Source organism: Ips typographus, linkage group LG4, assembly GCF_016097725.1.
Source record: "Ips typographus isolate SLU linkage group LG4, UJ_Ityp_2.0, whole genome shotgun sequence".
Classification (NCBI taxonomy): Eukaryota; Metazoa; Arthropoda; class Insecta; order Coleoptera; family Curculionidae; genus Ips; species Ips typographus.
Window position 1 is genome coordinate 5,449,139 of NC_138425.1, and position 19,326 is coordinate 5,468,464.

At 31.6% G+C, this 19,326-nt stretch overlaps 2 protein-coding genes across 2 annotated transcripts in view; one reads left to right on the plus strand and one right to left on the minus strand.

Moving 5' to 3' along the window:
* Nucleotides 1-1,078: 1,078 nt before the first annotated feature.
* nudC (nuclear distribution C, dynein complex regulator) overlaps nucleotides 1,079-19,326 on the plus strand; it is a 33,499-nt gene continuing 15,251 nt past the window's right edge. Inside the window, exons 1-3 of the mRNA XM_081979083.1 lie at nucleotides 1,079-1,287; nucleotides 1,347-1,424; nucleotides 1,491-1,847. Coding sequence (XP_081835209.1) covers nucleotides 1,204-1,287; nucleotides 1,347-1,424; nucleotides 1,491-1,847 — 519 coding nt within the window. The 5' untranslated portion in view covers nucleotides 1,079-1,203. The remainder of the gene's footprint in view (nucleotides 1,288-1,346; nucleotides 1,425-1,490; nucleotides 1,848-19,326) is intronic.
* LOC145728673 (uncharacterized) lies at nucleotides 3,859-14,942 on the minus strand. The gene is made up of 4 exons (XM_081979086.1): nucleotides 14,748-14,942; nucleotides 5,352-5,453; nucleotides 4,480-4,831; nucleotides 3,859-4,422 (listed from the first exon to the last, which is right to left on the minus strand). The coding sequence occupies exons 1-4, from the start codon at nucleotides 14,775-14,777 to the stop codon at nucleotides 4,394-4,396; spliced, it is 513 nt and encodes a 170-aa protein (XP_081835212.1). The 5' UTR covers nucleotides 14,778-14,942; the 3' UTR covers nucleotides 3,859-4,393.

Consider the following 19,326-nt stretch of genomic DNA (forward strand, 5'->3'; position numbering starts at 1 on the left):
AATGTTGGTAATATCTATTTAATATTAAATAACCAGTAACAAAAAAGTATCATAAACTATTTCTCTAGTTTTCAACCTCTAGTAGTCTTTTAATAATGACAATAATTATTATAACTTCTCATTAAAGTGTTTTACTTCAAAAAAGCATCACTGTATTGTAAATTATCTTTAGCATAATTTACAAAGAGTACTTTCACTTAAAAATAGGTTTATTCCAAAGATAACTTCTATAGAAACCTTGAAATCATGCGCTTCTGTTGGTCAATTCCACCATTTTTATAGAAATTATCCTAATTAATTTATGCTGAGGTGAAAGTACCGGCCGTTAGTTAAGTAGGTACTAATAATTTAGTAGAAAGGATTTTACACATCAGAATTAATGCATGTGAACTCTGTCAGGTTACTGGTTTGTTTGCTATCCAATACAAATTTAATTTTTGTGTGAAATTAATTATTAAAAGCACGTTTTAATGAAATAGTCAGGCTTTGTAGTCAAGTGTGATAAATTTGCATTTTTTTTTAATCGGACAAAAGCCCTAGTGATTTCGGATCCAAACGCGTCATAATCCAAAGGTCATGTGACCTCTTTGTGATTTTGTAATCATGATGTCATGTAATTTTTGGATCATCATAACGCGTTTCCATCTGAACTTTTTTCCGACTAAAATATTATTTTTATCTATCTTGTTTTCGGTATCAAACGTCCCCACTAGTAATTTGTCTCTGAATTTTTAATAACGAAAATTTGGATGGTTGCTCCCTCTTTCAAGTTTCAACACAGACATCGTTATTTGTCAACCTCATTTTTCGAATTCTAAAAAAATCCATATGTGTGACTACTTACGGAGGTCCATAACAGATGTCGCTAATGTATGCTTTTTGATTTGTATTAAAATTTGTACGTAATATATTTTAAGTTTCTAATTTTTTTCTCCATTTGTGTCCATTCTGAATTACTTTACTTTTGTACTTGAAATATGGTATAAATCGTACGTGTATAAAATTCCTTAACTATCGATACTGACTTATCGATTACATTTCGTTTCTATCAGTTGCATTTGATAGAAGGTTAATTTGACTTTTGACACTTGACAGACCACAATACAAATTCTAGAGATTCTAGAACCGGTGAACACAAAAGTTACTTTTTCTCCAGGAAAAAGCTATTTTTCGAAGTAAATAGTTAAAGTTACAGTTGAAACAATGAGTGGAGATGGCGACAAGACGGAGCAATTTGACTCCTTGTTCTTATCTATTGCCCAACATCACCCAGAAGGTGCTTCACAGGTTAGTTAACCTCTTAAATACAAACATTTTAAAATTTAACTTAATATGAACGTTAATAGCTTCTGGACACGTTTGTGAGCTTTCTAGGCCGCAAAACTGACTTTTTCACAGGCGGAAACAAGGGAGACTGGGAAAAGGTGAATATATTTCATTTTAATTCGACCACCTATGTCTGTCTGCAATGCTTTGTGTTTGTATTGTAGCTTGTTATGAACACATTCAGAAAACATGAACAGATAAGCCGTTCCGCACAGGAAGCTGAGCTAGAAGCAAAGAGAAAGAGAGATGATGCTCGTAAAGCTAAACAGAAAGTCAATGAAGCACCAAAATCTGCTGAAATTACCGAGCTGACTGAAGAGGAGGCTGAGAAAATGCAAAATGAAATAGATATTGAAAAGTCTGGTGCCAGTTCATCAACTGCAAATACTGAATCATTTGTACCACCAGCAAAAATTGAAGAAGACGAAGATGAGTCAGAAAAAGGAAAGTTATTGCCTAATAAAGGTAATGGATGTGATCTGGAGAAGTATTCATGGACCCAGACTTTACAAGATGTTGAGGTAAGTGCATGTTACTTTTTGTGCCACAATTCCATTAAAATTTAAAGTGATGGAAACAATCAATGTAATGTATAGTGACAAACATAGTCAGATGAATGGATACATTTCAAAAACAAGTGTGCCTAATTTACTTAAGATTTTTTGAGATGTTTTACAGAGAAAAGGTAGGTGGAATTTGGCATTACCCCAAAAAAAATCTAAATAATTCTTTTGTTTTAATATCACATTTTGATATAATTTTAAACATGTTACATTATTCTCTTTTAAACCAGTCAACTATATCCTGTGGTGGTGACTAAGAAGGGTTGGTTGGATGAATAGTACATTTTTATAGCTAAAATAAAGGTAAAAGTTATAAATTAACTGCAATGACTGCAAAATAGGCTGTATTTTTCATTAATGTCATTAGAAAAGTAGATAACTAGTAGTTGTTGCTCAAACTACTACAAAAGTAAATCTGTGTTATATTTTATTATTTACAGAAACTTACATTGTATTATTGTACTATTAAGTAGGTGGTTGGTATGGAGGTTGGTATGACATACTCAATGACATGATTATATTAGCATGTATTTTTTGACATTGTGAAGACATCTTAAACACACTAGTTAGCTATAATAATATAGACAAGGTTATTTGGTTATTCCCAAATGAATTATGTATAGTGTTATACTGTTAGCAAATCAATTTGCTACTTAGATTTTTGCTTTCCACAAATTTTACTTGGATTCTTTTATGTTGTATGAAACTTTCAAAAATTAATGAAATTTAACACAATAATTGTTTTCAGAAATCAACTCTGAAACATATTTTCATTTATACTGAAACCCTATTTTTTAAAATAACTGACTCTAATTAATCTAGAAGAAAGAAAATCCAGTTTATTTAAAACTGACCTGTTCATCCTCCTAACCCACATTTCTTGAGGAATTATTGACTTGAAAGTAAAGTCACAGTTCTTAAGGTATAATTTACTTTACTAAACTGATTAAGGAAGGACACAATGTGTTTTATTTTACTGGGAGTTTTAAAAGATTATTATTTGAAATGTGGTTTAAACACTAGTATAAATATAACAATCAAAAGTCAGTGATCATAGATTTAATTACTATCTGTATTCCTTTTAAAGTATTTCTAAACCACAAGTGACCTGTATGTTGAAATTACTACTCTTTGTATGTAAATTTCCTTGCATAGTAAACAGCTTCAACACTATGAAACCAGCAAGTGCAATTTTTTACATGATGTTATTAAGTAGAATCTTTGAAAATTACAATATTGAACGTTTAACTATAGCTTTATTAGTGGTGGAATGCGCATTATTTATAAATACTTCATTATCTTTAATTATCATAATGCTCAGACATAGCAAGTTAAATTCACAGTCATATTTAATATTACTTACAAATTTGTTGTTCAATCCATAACTTTTGAAGTCAACATTCAAAGTGCCCTTTTCAATCAAAATTTGTTTAAGGTCAAGATAGGCTTAAAGGGAAATGTTGATAAATGAATTACTGACAGCCTAAGCAGTTATTTTCAATTTACGCCTACACCTGTGTTTCTCATTACACTTTTACTTATAGTAAATTTTATTATGTTGCCTAATCCTTAATCATAGACCTAAATTCTATATAGGATACTGAAAGTAGTTATTATGTTTACTCCTAGCAAGCAAAATGAAAAGTTATCCATTAATAGATGCTGCTTTTTATAATTTATAATTATTTGACTATCTGTTTTAGCTTATTAATATCAGAAATGATTGAAATAGTATTTCAAATAACAATTTTTAAATTTATCAGAGCTGCTATAGCTTTAAGTATTTTCTTGATGTTTAATATATGCAGCACAATTAAATTTAAAGGAGTTTACTGAACTCTGAATATTGCTTTAGAATATTTATAGAAATATTTTAACTATAACTATGCTAATTTAAATTTTGCGCCACTTATTATCTGTATTCATATTAGGCACTCTTTGTCTATTAATGGCATTAATGCAAAGAAAGTCGTTGTAATTTAAATTTTATTCACTTTTACTTAAAAAGATAATACATAAATATTTATAAATACTGTACAAAATTACTACTATGCTTATTAAGACATTGGCATATCACAGTAACATATAACTATACTTCTAATAATACACTACTGATACTATAAATTGAAGCTCCATTTTGTAGTTTTCAATTCAATTAGCGTAACACACCGAGCTGCGACAAGAAAAAGTTGGTACTGTACTGCATTACAACCTATTAACTATAAATTGAAATGGTAAATATGACAAACAATCCATTACACTATTTATGGGCAGTGTTTAAAAGTCAAAGGTTTAAATTGCACTTTTCAAACACTTCCTTAAGGTATAAATGTTTTTTGACTAACATTATGTAAGTAGGTAGGCTATTAGTTACATGATAAATATGTATAATGTATCTTAATAGGTCCTTGAGGAAGTCCTTAAAACTATTACTTTTACTATTAATGCCACTGGTGAAGTAGGTACTATTAAACTTATATAGCTTGGTTCTTATCTGGCTAGAATCAGTATCGTCTTTGGTTCCTGGCCCTCACTGAAAAAATAAATAAATAAATAACTGCTTAAAGATTATCTAATTCGCTGAACTTACTTTCCATAACGTAAATGGCAGCAATTATGCCTATGGTAAATAAAGCAGACATACTAAGTACCAAAATAGTTAGCTGGTGTTTTCTACAAAAGCTTCGTTTGGGTACTCTAGATGGTCTAGAATTTATATTAACCACGGTAAAATGCATCGAACTGGCTATCGACACATTGTCTGGCTCCGGTTGTTTACACGTCTTCGGCAGGGCAGCTATGATTGCGTTGTCTTTATTAGATTTCTCTAAATAGTACTGTATATTGAGGTCACGTGTGCTTATGGCTCCCTCCTCAGGTATTTGAGGGTGAATTTGTGCCAGGTTTGCAGCAGTCAGCAGGAGCGACCCAGATCTGGCGCTCTGAAATCAATTTCCACTTAATACAGTTTTATTTATTGAGTTTATAGAAATTCATTGTTCAATTAAAAATTAAATTGACTTGCATACGTTATGAGTTTTGATTAGTGACATGTACTTAGCGCTCCATATCCATTTTAATATATTCAGGTGTAGTATTTGTTTATATAATTGCTCTTGAGTTTATAGTTACTACCACCTACAGTCTCATTATTATTATTGTTACCTACGGTCAAGATCAAGTGTAAAGGTCGTTTGGAACATTGAAATTCTATGGTAACGTTTTGCTGTGAAACCTTCAGATAATGGTTGATGTATGTGTATGACTTTGCTGGCTCTATAGAGGTTACATTTAAAAGTAAAATACCGTCTCTTATAGTGAATGTCCTTATACTTATACCGGAGCTTTTTATCCATTGAAAGGAGAATTGGTATGATTTGCTTTGAAAACGTCTTAAAAAAATAAGAAATTGAATAACAAATTATTTTCTGAAAGACGTTTTTAAAATAATCAATACATTACCTGAGTGCTATTATTACTAGAAGTTGAGCCCTGTGAACTGTTAGAGCTCCGAGCTAGTGTGGGTCTAGGAATGTGCCAACTCTTCTCGAGATCTGCGGGGATCTGAAATTAAAAAACATGTTCAATTTCTTGCGCAAAAATGTAACATCCTGAAAAAAGTGTATACCTATCTATCAATGCTTATTTCTTAATTGTTTTGTAATAACAACTGTTTAATGCAATATTTCTGATTTTAAATGGGTTTTATTGCGGGGTAATGAAAGCAGTAAATATGAAAACGTGCTTAATGTCTATCAACTATGGAAAATTGATACGTTGTAAAGACGTAAAATTGGATTGGTTACATGAAATCGTCTGCGTTATGTCAAACCCATCAATGTCGAATTATGTAACTAATTTACACAGTTAAATAGTGTGGAATACAAGTTGTTTGCAATTAAATCCGTAAGTTCAGAAGATTTTGTGATTTATGTACTGGTTGATTTTGCTGATTTGTATGGAAATTCTATTTAATATGGCGGTTTTCCCCAACTATCAATGATATTTTTCCTATGGCAAAAATGAATTTTTTTACCTGACTGTTTTTCATATTATGCATTTTGATGTTTGATGTCTATTTTCAAAGTTTAATTTATATTATCAGGTTGTGCAATATTTATTTTTGCAAATATTGTAATCTTGATAGTATTAGGTCGATTGGTGCAAAAGTCACTCCTTAAAGTTTGTTTAATTGGATTGTTTAGCATTATCAATCCTCAGCCATTCTAGTTCCATCTGCCATATTTAAACGTAAAATTCAGGGCACGTAATCGCTATACAATTTCAATCAAAGAGCTACCTGAATCGGCAGACTAACGATTTTAAAAGCTGCTTTGATGTTTATCAGATATCAAGCAGATAGCGTGACTATGCCGGCCCAGCCTAACAGAGAAACAGGTAAATTCTGTAGCGGATGCTGAAAAGATACCTGGCTCAGAAATAACTTTATAACGTAACTAGACTTTAAAGTATTTTTGGCTTTAGTGACTGTTTTCGGATTTTCGTAAATCAGATTTTTGTTGCTTCTTTATATTGTGTTATCATCGTCAATACAACTGCAAGAGCATCATTTTCTTGTAGTAAATCCACAGGTATTATCTACTTAATAATTAACGCTTCATGATAAACAAGTCAACTTCAATTACAATACAATATTGATGGAAATCTGTAGCAGACTGAGTGATAAATTTCTTTGGTCATTAACCTAAGCTATTTATACACCAAGTGGTTCTAGAAGGCCTTCAAAGGATGCGTGGTACAAATAAAAGGGTGTTTGGAATTCGATCATGGTAGAAGAGACTCATTAAAATGTGGTTTTATCCGTAGCTTGAGGTTACTACTTCATTTTTCAGCAACTTTTTCAAGGTTGGTTTGTTTACGTGCAGACGAGTTGGTTGCATTTTACTACGACAATTTATTTGATATTATACCAAAGCAGATGTGACGTCTGCAATGAGTCAATCTCTCTTGACTGCTTTTGTGTAATATCACTTTATCATACCACATTACCTTTACTACCCTATCATTAGTCTTACTGATTTCAATCTTAAAATTCCATCCTATTTTCTGGTAAATATTTCACAACCAGGAAGGGATGGAAAATTAATGGATTATTGCTCTTAGCAAACATACATTATGCTAATATACAGCTAATGTACCATAGTCCAATAAGGATCAATACAGTAGGTATAGGCATAAATAAGACTTCCTTGTAATTGTTACATTGTAACACATTAAACATTATATCATAATATAATAACTTAAGTGGATTCTTTAGTATGACATCTTTACCTTCAAGGCAGGTACTTAAGGCTCATTCTTGTTTGTGCATGGTTAACGAGTCCGAGCAACTTGTAAAATGAATCAGGACTAAACGTCCTTGTTGAGTCATGTTTTGCTAAAACTTTGGATTCACACGAGTTCTGATAATTATTTAAACATTAATCAGTAAGGTCACTTCGTGCTAAGACTTTAACAGTGCCCGACATGAAATAGATTTTCGTGCAAGGTGTTTGTATTCATTTTCGTGAAGTTCAAGTTAGCGTTCACTATTTCACAACTTTAATAATTCAACCTCATAGATTTGGCCAAAATACCAACACCGTTTGTTTACGTTCAAAGTTTATTAAACGACCTTGCTTAATGAATATTTATGAGGTTAATACGTCTTGGACCGACAGAATTCCGGATCTTCTTCATGTTTGTTTTTTGGGTTCGAATGCATAATTTTGTAGTTCACTGTATTTCGTTAAGATTTATGGAAATTTTTTTTTATGCCTGAGACCTTCTTTCTTTTTTGCTGTTTAGAGGCTTGGGGAAGTCCAAGTTCAAAATTCTTTGTAGATCCGCTTAGTATCTATCAAATTAAAAAATACAGTTTGCTTTTAGACGATTGAGCACAAGTTACCTTATAAAATGCTAAACGTAACCTTGTTTAGTTACCGACAAAACTTGTTTAAGTTAAAACAAGTTCAAGTGCTTGTAATGCCTTTATAACATCTTCCAATCGAGGCTGGTCGCCTGCGGTAAAATAATTATAACATATTTTCTTCATCAAAATTGCAAGTTAATAATTTAATTATTAAATTGGGCGCGGTGAGGCAAAAAAATGATACTTTCGATTTCGTGCACGCACATATGGAGGTAGCTGTCGTAAGTTAAGCGAGATAATTAAAATAAAAACAATCAGGAAGTCCGTCTAGTCTGGTTAGACAACTAGCAAAAGGTCTGTTCATTCATAAACTTGAACTTTAATTTGAATTTTAAAATACGCACGCCTACTGCAAGTCGTGGCTTTGGGAAGAAGATTATTAACGTGCAAACTTGCGCAAGTAATATGTGAAAGCGAACTTGAACGTCTCTGATTTGAGTGACGATATTGTGAAATGTTAGATAATTCTCATTTCGAGAAAGTTTAAGGGCGACTTGTTGCTTCATGGCTGTACCCAGATTTAATAAGCTTTATTGAAAATTATACCAAAAGTGACATGACTGAATGCTTCTATTGTTGTGGTTTGTGAGTACTTAATATTTGTGGTTTGTCATACCTATAATTTACAAGCGCCGCTTCTCCGTATTTATAATTTAGGTAAATGTTACCGCTTAATTATGATATTTATTTCATTGTTAAAAAATTGTAAAGTAAAAAGATCACTCTATTTATAAATTACGTTGGATGTATTAATTAAAACTAATTGGGATTTCTATTAAAACCCTGAGTAAGTGTCCCAGGAAAGTTTTAAAAGAGTGGTTTTAGGTATTGATATAATTATTGCAGTTGGTGGTTTGGCAACCATTACTTTTACAGTCATTAAGTTTTTGTTTATTTGGTTATTCATCATCACGACCAAGTATGAAATCGGTTATTGTTAGGTAAGAGCAATGCTGGGTCAGGATGCTAAGTAGTTACTTTTTGGATTATATTTAATGTTAGCTTCACATGCTTTTATGGCAGTAGTAGGTTTATTTAATGTGACAAATACCAATTAAGTTTAATATTATCACTTACTTATACGAACCGGATTGGTTTGGAAACTCTTTAGTGAACTTGATATTATTAATGAATGATGTCATAAGGCTAAACTTTTTTTCAGATAATTAATTTTTCAGTTAGTACGTGTGTTTCCAAGTATTCTATTATTATTACTACTGGTTTCAAATAATAATTTGGTGAAAACCTTGTCTTGTGGTGCATTAACATTAATTTGTGTGATTTTTTAAATTAATTTGATGTTTGAAGGTTTTTGTTTTTTGCAAAAAGGACTTGTCATTTAAATATTTTACTTTGTTTAAAGCCTGAGACTTCGATATTAATAACTATTTTGGTAAACGTTTTGTTCAAAGAGTCTTGTATGTTATGAGCTTTTTTTCGATAATATAATAAAATTATTTTATTTTTCGGTGTTTATTTCAGTGCATTGACTGTCATAGTAAAACACTTTTTCTAGTAATTAAGTTAAGACAATATATTTTATTTTTATAATTAGACTAACGAGACAAAGAAAGAGAAAAAATAGAGTTTATTAAACTCACAACCTTGATGGTGGAAGTATGAAAAAATTGATAACTACAGTAAAGGATCATTAAAGAGCAAAGCAATGTACCCTAATTTGTTTTATACACCACGTATTATGCGTGGGTACTTTGCATTAACTACATATTCTGGTCATTTACACCCACCTGCTCTTTGTGGATTACGTTACACATGCTCTTAAAGTTTTTATTGGGATTGCTACGAGACGGTTTGACTTAAAGATGATAATTTATGGTATTGGTTCAATTTGAACTATTTAAGAAATGTTTCAGCAGAATCAAACTATTCATACAATTTCTTATATTAGCAGCAGCTGTAATTTATCTAAAAACTGTGCTTTAATGTTATGTGGCTCTTGGAACACAATCAGTTTCATATAACCTCATAACCTCCTAAGGCCATGAAATAAATTTTATTGGTACATTTCAGTATTCATCATTACATGCGTATTTTGCAATTCCCAGACATGTGATATCTGAAATGATGTATTTCATACCGTATAAAACTTGATTCTAAAAATCATTCAACATGTGAAATAAAATAATCAAAAATCTATATGCTGTTTTGAATTTCCTGGGTTTTTTAAAATCCGATTTTAGCAATAAACATGAAGTAATGGAGTGGAATCTGTGTTATTTTAAAACAATTGGAACCAGGCAGATGTGATTTATAAAATTATCTCGGTTTTTGTATATCATGTGATGTGCAAGAAGGTCAGATAATTCATTGTCATCATCAATACTGAAGGATTTCTTCTACACTTCTTCCATACTTTTAATTTAAGCCAAATTTTGGTTACACTGAACTTTAGTAAAATGTATAAATTATTTAAGTTTAAACATGAGGTGGGTGACCTCAACTTTTTTATTTAAAGATAATCAAAATTGCTTTCTAACGGAACACAATAAAATTACTTAGACTTTTTAGCATCAATTGCTTATCTGCTTTTCTGCTTAATAATTAAAAACCATGCAAGCAGAACCTCATTCATCCTGGCGCATACATAATCAATGTTTAAATAAAATTTCGTTACGTTCATTTACCTGATATCAAAAGAAGGATGTCCTATAAACTGTCACGTCATTGAATGCTTGAATTACCATTATTTGCTCTAGCAGGTAGGAAGAACTAATGATAATACATTAATCTTACCGTGACTGCTACAAAAAATTCCGCTTTGCAATTATAAGATACCTAATCCACCAAAAAACTGTGTTAATTTAATGTGTGAAATATAATGCAGAATTATGTGTGGTATCTGACAGTATGGTTGTAACTATAATTCTTCAATGTTGATGTTTATAAGCTAATACTACTAATTATGATTTCAAAATCACAGAGTTAAACGGAAAGTTGAAATTGTTCAAGGACCATTTGAGCCTGAAAGTCCTTTCAAGGCGTATGCATAGTTCAGTTGTTCTAGTGACGTCATAAATAGCTTAATAGGGCGGCAACCTGTTCAAATGATCTGTGATCACTATTTACTTGGACAGAATTAGGTTTGATCCGGCTTTAAAATTTCATTTTATTACAAGTGAATGGAAATTACGCTACGTGCAAAAAAGTTACTTGAAATTCATTCCTGGAGTAACCGTAGACCTCGTTATGATAATTATTCTTTGCTAGTACCGAGTTAACACCCACTAATAATACAATGCCAGGCAATTTTCGTACTTTAAATAGCACTGGTCTTTGACCATTGACCATGGTGCGGGCTTCATTCACCGAAAAAATGTTTCATTGCCCTTTACGGAGATTTATTACACGTTTTACAGTTGATTGAGCAATAGTGAACAAGATTTATTGCTATTAACCTTTGATTAACTCACCTGAAGTATTAGTTTTTTGATATTCCTGTAGATTAAGCCGAGTAAAGTGTGACTTAAATCATTTTACAATTTCTTAATTGAATTCCAGACATTGCCTACAGCAATTAGTAGTAAAACAATATGTTACGCAAGATTACGTCTGAAAGTTAGATAAGACAACATTTCCAAGGCAGTGCTCTATTGTAATAATACCAATTGTAAAATGGTTTTACTGGCCTATTTTTATTTTAAAAAGGCCAAATGTTTTATCTTGATAGTTGTGGAGAACATTTGAATTTTTATAGTAAAAGAATAAATTCTTAGAATTAACGTAAATCACTGTGTAACCCTGCACCGGATATAATAATACATTTGTGTATAAAAATCTTGTGGTATATTGTACCTACTGCATCATTGCGCGGTATCCTTGACTTCCTTTTTAATTAATAGCTTTATAATTAGCGCACCGCGTTGTAGAAAATTGCCATAATTGGCTATACAGCAAAAGTTGGTGTTTTAATTTTTACACAACAATTTTGCGTCATTTTGTAGAGATTTGATTGCCTGCATTGATGCGATTTACTGAAAAAGTTTAAAAAGGGGTATCATTGTTCAATGATCACCCACAAATATTTTTTGGCATTGCAAAATGTAAATTAATATTGCCATTTAATTGAGACGTTTATCTAGCATAGATCGAGATATATTGAAGTTAAATCACTACTAATTGCGAGTATTGTATAAAAATGATACGCTTTGTCGACCTTTTTGACTTGGGTAACATTCGATATTGCCACACATATGCTATTGTTATGATTTTTAGTTAAATTGTGCGTATGTAGCCTTCAAATTTTTCGATACTGTAGGTACCCTCATAATTATTTACCTAGTTTGTCATTTAAATAAATTAAAAGTGGGTTGAATATTATGACTGCTAACGCACCCACTTAATAGGGACTGATTAGAAATTATTGTTATAATGGTTGTTTGTTAAAAATTATTTCGTTTTCAAGTCCATAAACTTCCATATTATTTGCTAAGGAATTTATGGTCGGCTTATTAACAATGCTAATTGGTGTTTTTTACACGTACTATTGCATAATCTCCACTATAGGTTTACTGTTTGTATTGGGAATTACGGTTGATGATTCAAGAAAAATGGTCAGGTCGAATAAAGTGCTAAATTTGCCTTTGCAGGAAGTAAAATTTAGTTTTATTGCTGGAAAATATTTACTTATGCTTATTAAAAATAACAGTGACTTATCATGAGTTTTCGTTATGACCCTCGTATATAAATTCAGTCAATGACGCAATGTATATTTCTTTTTGAAAAAGTTTATATGCACTGTGCAGTGTCTCAATGGCATCAATGACCAACTTAGCTGTATTTAAACGAATCACTATTGCTAGCTAATTGCTATTCCAAGTACTTATTATAATTAGTTACAAGTGGTTAACAAGCAATTTTATTAAATAATACTAATCATTTTTATTGTAATCTAGGGTGATGTAACTTGAACATCCTATTTATTGAATTATGGGTGTACTTTTCAATAGCGCACACATTTTTTTATTTGTACTGACTCATCATTATGTCATATTATATCTACTGCTGATATTTTTTATAAAATTTAATTTTAAAGTAAAACTAGTCATTCTTTTTGGTAAATGAAAATTAACCGCAACGGACCAAAACATTCTTTATTTAGATATATTTTGTAGATTTCCTAATAGTGATAATTGCAAGGATATTTTTAGAAATTTGCACCTACTATAACTTTTTAAATTTGCAGTTGCTAATTGCCCAACAATTCAAACCAATTCAAGGATTTAGATTTCTGTGACATAACTTTATTTTCTTATTACCTAAATCCTAAATCACCCACCTACGTAGTTTTCTCGTCGACCAATTAAACGAGAAATATCTACGACCGAACGATTGTTAAATAGAGTACTAATTACCTGGTGTACATGTAAAACTATTGGGTTATTTATATTTATAATATTTGAGCAGGTCAAAAAAAAATATGTCAATATATATGCACGTGGGGGTTTTATGTAGCACATTAAACCACATATTACTGTCGAAATAATTATTGTCGATTTTTCGACGTGTCCTGTTATAGTCAAGACAACTTCTTTCCTAAATAATTGATGTGATAACGCAAAAATAATATTGGCAAATAAATAACCATAGCTACTAGCTACTTTGGTTGTAAAAAGAGAAAAGAGCTGCTCTTTTCTTTAAGCTGCCTAAAAGGTAACTTTATTAGTAGTAATAATTCAAATGCTTAATTTTTATAATTTTTTAGTAAAAAAATCTTAATTCTTGTTTTATTCAATGTTAGGCTGTAATTTATTTAATTGACTACCAATTAATCAAATATGTTATTTTGACTGCTAGACACTTTCACATGTGTGCACAACAGGTAACTAAAGACAATAAATTGTCAAGCTTTTGGATGCCTTTAAAAATAATGGCATGCTCATTAATTCATTAATTAAATAATTTTTCTTCGATGTCACCTTTTTTACTTTTAACAAAGGAATCTGAAGTACTTTTTTTATATTTAAATAGGTAATTGAAACTTTGGATGCAACACAAACCATTTTTGAAATGTTCGATTAATGAAATACATAATAACAAAAACTGATTTAAGGGTTAAGCCCAATTTTTTCAACAAGCTATTGAAATACTCTAAAATCCAAATTTTATTTCAGGTAATAATAATAATTTCAGTTTTAATTGTCAAAGAATTTTAACTATGCAACTAATGTGTACACAGTTAATATATGATCGGATATGTTAGGTTACATTTATCCTTAAAATATGTAAACTACCTGAGTAAATTGTTCACTTGTTTATTTTCTCTAATTACTAGTTACGAAAAATCATTGCTCACAGTTACATAAAAACAAAAAATTCTTATGCTCAGTAGGTCATTACCAGCATTTACGAGGGTCTTAAAAATTGTTAATTGAGGTTTGATTTAACCGCTAACTAGGTTGTAATATTAATCCAAGTCAAAGACGGTTTTTAATTGTAGAGTCCTATTATGAATAAAATAGCAATATATTATGAAAATTGCCTTGACCTGGACTTTATCTCAGTACTGTAGAGAAAATTTAATCTATGTTATTGTCTAAAAAAAATAATATCAAAGTTGATGCAATCTAATGTGAATTACTGTCTTGCGTGCATAGATAATTGTTTAAGTTGCATTAATCTTAAAATATTTTGTCAATCATAATTACAAGCGGGTGTGGGACAGTCAGAGACACTTTCTAAATCAGAAACTCTTCATCTGTATCTAAATCATCATCAGTATAAAATTTCTTGTTTACTTTTTTTATTAACCGTTGTTAAATTTTTGTTTTCTTCTGTTTTTGATGATGATCTAAATAAAGATCAAAATGTTAGTGATCGTTAAGTGGCTGGTTGTCCTGGAACCCTACCTGTTAATTATAACATCCCCAACTAGCTACTTATCAGTATGTGTGTGTATGTGCACTTACGTTATCCGGAACAAAACTCGCGTTATCCATAGTGAGATCGATTTCTATTTTGTACTTAAAAAAAATAGATCTTTTCGGATATCATCCACTACACACCACTCTCTTCGACTCCAAGTGAACCCGTTCGGAACCGTCTAAAGACGCTCTGGCGCTCGACGGGCGCGAAAGCAAGTCCGCTACTGCACGCGGGGCCTCCCAGCTTATCTTAAGTAAGCTCGTGCGGTACCGGGGTACCCGCCAGGTGATGCTGCTTCGCTATCCGATGACCTTTTTAGTTTTTTCTCGTCCGAGATTCACATGTTTTTTATTATTGTCGAGGCGTTGTGACGGTTATCAGCAAGTCCGGCTGTTGGATTTTTCCAGTGAGTCACGTGACGTACTTGTCATACATGGTCAATTTCACTAAACGACTATCCAAATTTGTAAAACTCATTTTCTTTGTTGACAGCTTACATTTAGAAATTCCGTGTTTTGAGATGTCTTGGCCAAAGTCTATTTGATTAATGATGCACTATCAAATTGCAAATGGAAAGAGTGAGCCTTTGACAAATTTTGGGACAAACAACATTGACAACAAATTTGTCAGGATGACGAACGACTTGTTAGAAATTCTGAATCAGGATTTCACTCAATTCTTATGACAGATAACTGAGTCAGTATTCGGTATTTTAGAAAAGTCTCTGAGTTACGAATCAAATGATAGCTAATTTGTATAATTTTTGCATTTCGTCTAACTGTAATCTCCACAAAGCAGAGCAACAATTTGCTAGTGCTTTTTACATAAAAATGTTTTAACTGTGAAGTGCATGAAACATTTATGTAGTTGGAATAATTTCATATTTTCAAAGAGTTTTATGAAAAGCACACCGTCATGTTAAAGTCATATTTACCATCTGCCGCATTAAACATAAATCAATTTCATGTTTACACCTTTTATAAATTGTTTGCTTTAATCTAAATCTGAAGCTAATCAACTTTAGCTTTTTATTGTTCTAAAATCAGGAAAAAATACTGACAAGCTGCTAGTATATAAAAAACAGTTGAAAAATTGTGTACTACCCGCATTGATCTTATGGAGAGTTCAACAGTGCGTGAAGACGCCAACCTTCAACATCACTGCAAAGAAATCTAGTTTGGTCTTAGTTAACGTATTAGTATATGCAACACACCTAAAATCTTTCTTTATAACTTATTACAGGAGTAACCCATATGACAATACACAAAGACGTATACAGGGTATCTCAGAGATAATAGTACGAATTAGTATGATACCTTGAAGCAACAAAAAAAAAAGCAGTCAGGCTAAATATAATTATATCTTATTTTCAATATTCAGGATATATTTTCCAAATTTAACTAACCCATATAGTAATAGATAAAAATTTTCACGTAAGTATTTTCGCACAAGATAAGTTTGTATTTGGTCAGTTGAAACTCATAACTTACACATTGTCCCCCATTCCACTTGTGGAGACTACCACTTGGGAAAATATGTGAAAACCCAAATTTTAATTACTTATTGACAAAGGTTTATTAAGTTATTTCAATTTGAATAAATCATATCATAAAACATTGATTGTTTTTCACACTAGTAGCTGTCTTTGGACTTTAACAATTAAATGCATGCTTAAAGTCTAAATTAAACGAATAGTTCCGTCCCTTACTAATTTGCATATTATAAAAATGGGTCAATGTCAGTTAATAATAATAATTGTTGATCATAAATTAGTCACCCACCGTTAACCACATTATTTTACAAATACATACATAGGTGTGTATATTTTTTAAACAGACGAGTCTGACTAAGGTGTAAAAGGACTTTTTACGTATTATGGTTTGGAATTTGAGAATTACCAAGCATTTAATCATTTGTGGTCGATTGCACCAGATACATTGACATTTGGTGAGACATGCGTAAGCTAAGGGCAAATTTGGATGTTTAACTCAATTACACATATTCGTCATTTTACCTTTGACGTTTGCAATTGTAGAAATCTGTTAGCTTTTCTTTACAGGCATACAACGATGATTCTGTAAAATACATATAAAATCAGGCATAAACCAACTGCTTTATGCATTCTAATTATAGCATATATCCGAAAACGTTTACAGTGACGCTTGACATGGTAGGTTCAAAGTATTCTTTTGACGTGGAAAGTTAGGACATCACAAAAAGTAAATAATTACCAATATACGAGTTTGTCTGTTTGTCAGTCACGGGGACCGCAAATAAAGGGAATTCTTTAACATGCTGCAACGTCCTTTATGAAACAAAGGACGTTGCAGCATTTGTAACTGTCAGATAAACCGAGGATGAAATTTAGTCGCATTAACTTAAGGATGAACTGACAAATCCGTATGAATGCAGTTTCAAAGATGATATTTTAAACCAAGAATGGCATTGGCAGCAAATGTACAAAGCAGCTAGGAAGAATGCAATTATTAACAACGTCAGGTTTTATTATCGCGACAATCAGTTTTAAGCGCGGGAAAATTATTACCTGTAATTTCATACGTAAAAATTAAATGCTGTAAAGGTTCTTCTCGTTTACAGATGTCTTCTAGTTTTCACATCTTTTGAGTTAGCTTTAAATACATTTTATACGCTTCGACATTGTGCCGATACAAAGGACATTTTATAGCATTCTTTAGAAACATCTCTGCCTGCTTTTAAATAACTGCTATTAACGATTAATGTTCTTGTCCAATTAGGTGAATAATTAAGTGATCTCACTATGTTTCAGAACACAACCGAGAACACATATTTATAAACAAAAGCAGTTCAGATGATTCAAAAACATTCTGTACCTTTGGAGAGTGAATACTGAGGTTGATGGGCTTGAACAATGATCAGTGACATAATAAAATTTAGGATGGGCGTGGATGTGCCTTAAATCGGTCATTGTGTGCACATTTGCACGACATCCGCGTAAGGTGGACCCGCTATGTTGCAATACTGTTACATGTTTCGACGGAATTTTAAGACAGACGGCATATATTATAAAATGGAAGGAACCACCTTGATTTTACAAGTAACGTGTCTATCTGCAGGCGACCGTTTCATTACATTACTCACTAATAAGCTAGTAGCAAATAAATTAACTTTACTGTATAGAATTCACTATTACGCTTCTAGTGTAAAAGTGGGTGACATTACTGCATAAAAAGCACAAGTCCGGAATCTCTTGTAGGATAGTTTCTGTATTATCCATGATCCGGTTGCCTGTAATAGTTGTTTTTAACATATTTATACCGGATGGGTAAGGTTCGACTACTTGATTGGAAATACACGTCGGTAGGTTTGTGTAAACAAATTTAATTAAATAACGACTTATGGGAATATAAGTTTGGTGCTTGAAGGCATATTTCAAGTCGTTATGTCATTATTGGTAGAAAATTATTTCAGTTTGCATTGTCGGCCGCCAGACTAAAAAAACACTGTTATTTATAAGTCTGTATGAGAGAGGTCAATCGAAATTATTTTGTCCAAATACGAACATCTGGCATAAACTCATTATGGTCTTTAAATTTAACTGAACCAATTAAAAATATCGTACAAGTAAAGACAACAAACGACGGAACTGTTTTCGTCTTGTTCCTAAAAGAAATAATCCTACCATACCTGCAACATACGTGTAAGGCAAAAAACATAATTGAAAGCGTCCACAACAAGATTTTAATCTGCAACAAATTGAAAATGCCTTAAGATTGCCCGGCACATGCTGTAAATGACGTCAAAGACAATAATTCGAGCGGCCTTGTAATCGATTTATCACCGTTCTGAGTAAAATGGTTCAAATTCAATAACTAAAGCCATGAGAGTAAGGATGAATTACGTGGGGGATAAAGAACTAAAGCATAATAAAAACCTGCTTCTTGCTGCCTTTGTGGATGCTAATTGATGCCGTAAATTGCCACGCCCTGGTATTTAATATATTTTGTTAGTAAAATGGGCGTTGATGTAATAGTATCCACTTTATAGATAAACTAATATATGCAGCTTATTGAATTAAAAAAAAAAACACAACAAATCTAAAGCTTTACATATGATTGATATTTTTAATCACTTGAATGCGGAAGAAACCTGTCCGATTGTGTCGCTTAAAAAATAGTCTAATTTAGTAATATAAGTAAGCTTCAAGGTAATTCTTCTTCTGTGTACTGAGAAGGCATCTCAGTGGTCCAATTAAATACTTATGTGTTAATTAATTACAGGGGCGTTTCATTTAGAAACCTTGATATGCACGGATTAATTATAGTGTTTGAATATCAAATTTGAACGGAAGACTTCCGGAACCATATTCTTTTAAATCTTAGATACCTTCCTGTTATAGCTGTTACTTAAACCTTTTTTTAAGTAAAATTTATACTTCTAGTAATTACAGCTAGTGTTAGTCAATTTAGACCCTGATGTTTATTAAAAATTAATTGCATTGCTAATGCTGCGTTTGACAATATTTGTAGAACTTATTTTATAAAGAAAGCGAGTAAGGTTTTATATCGCAATTGTAGGAAATGGTTCAAATCTGCAAGTGAAAATAGCTGTAACTAACTTTTAAAGACTGCTTTTCAATAATGT

Bases quoted from the DNA above. Each gene is read 5' to 3' on its own strand.
- LOC145728673 (XM_081979086.1), bottom strand. From the start codon at position 14,777: ATGGATAACGCGAGTTTTGTTCCGGATAAC. The intron at 5,454-14,747 runs GTAAGTGCACAT...TTTTAATTTCAG, and splicing joins CGAGTTTTGTTCCGGATAAC to ATCCCCGCAGATCTCGAGAA. The intron at 4,423-4,479 runs GTAAGTTCAGCG...TTATTTTTTCAG, and splicing joins TGCCATTTACGTTATGGAAA to TGAGGGCCAGGAACCAAAGA.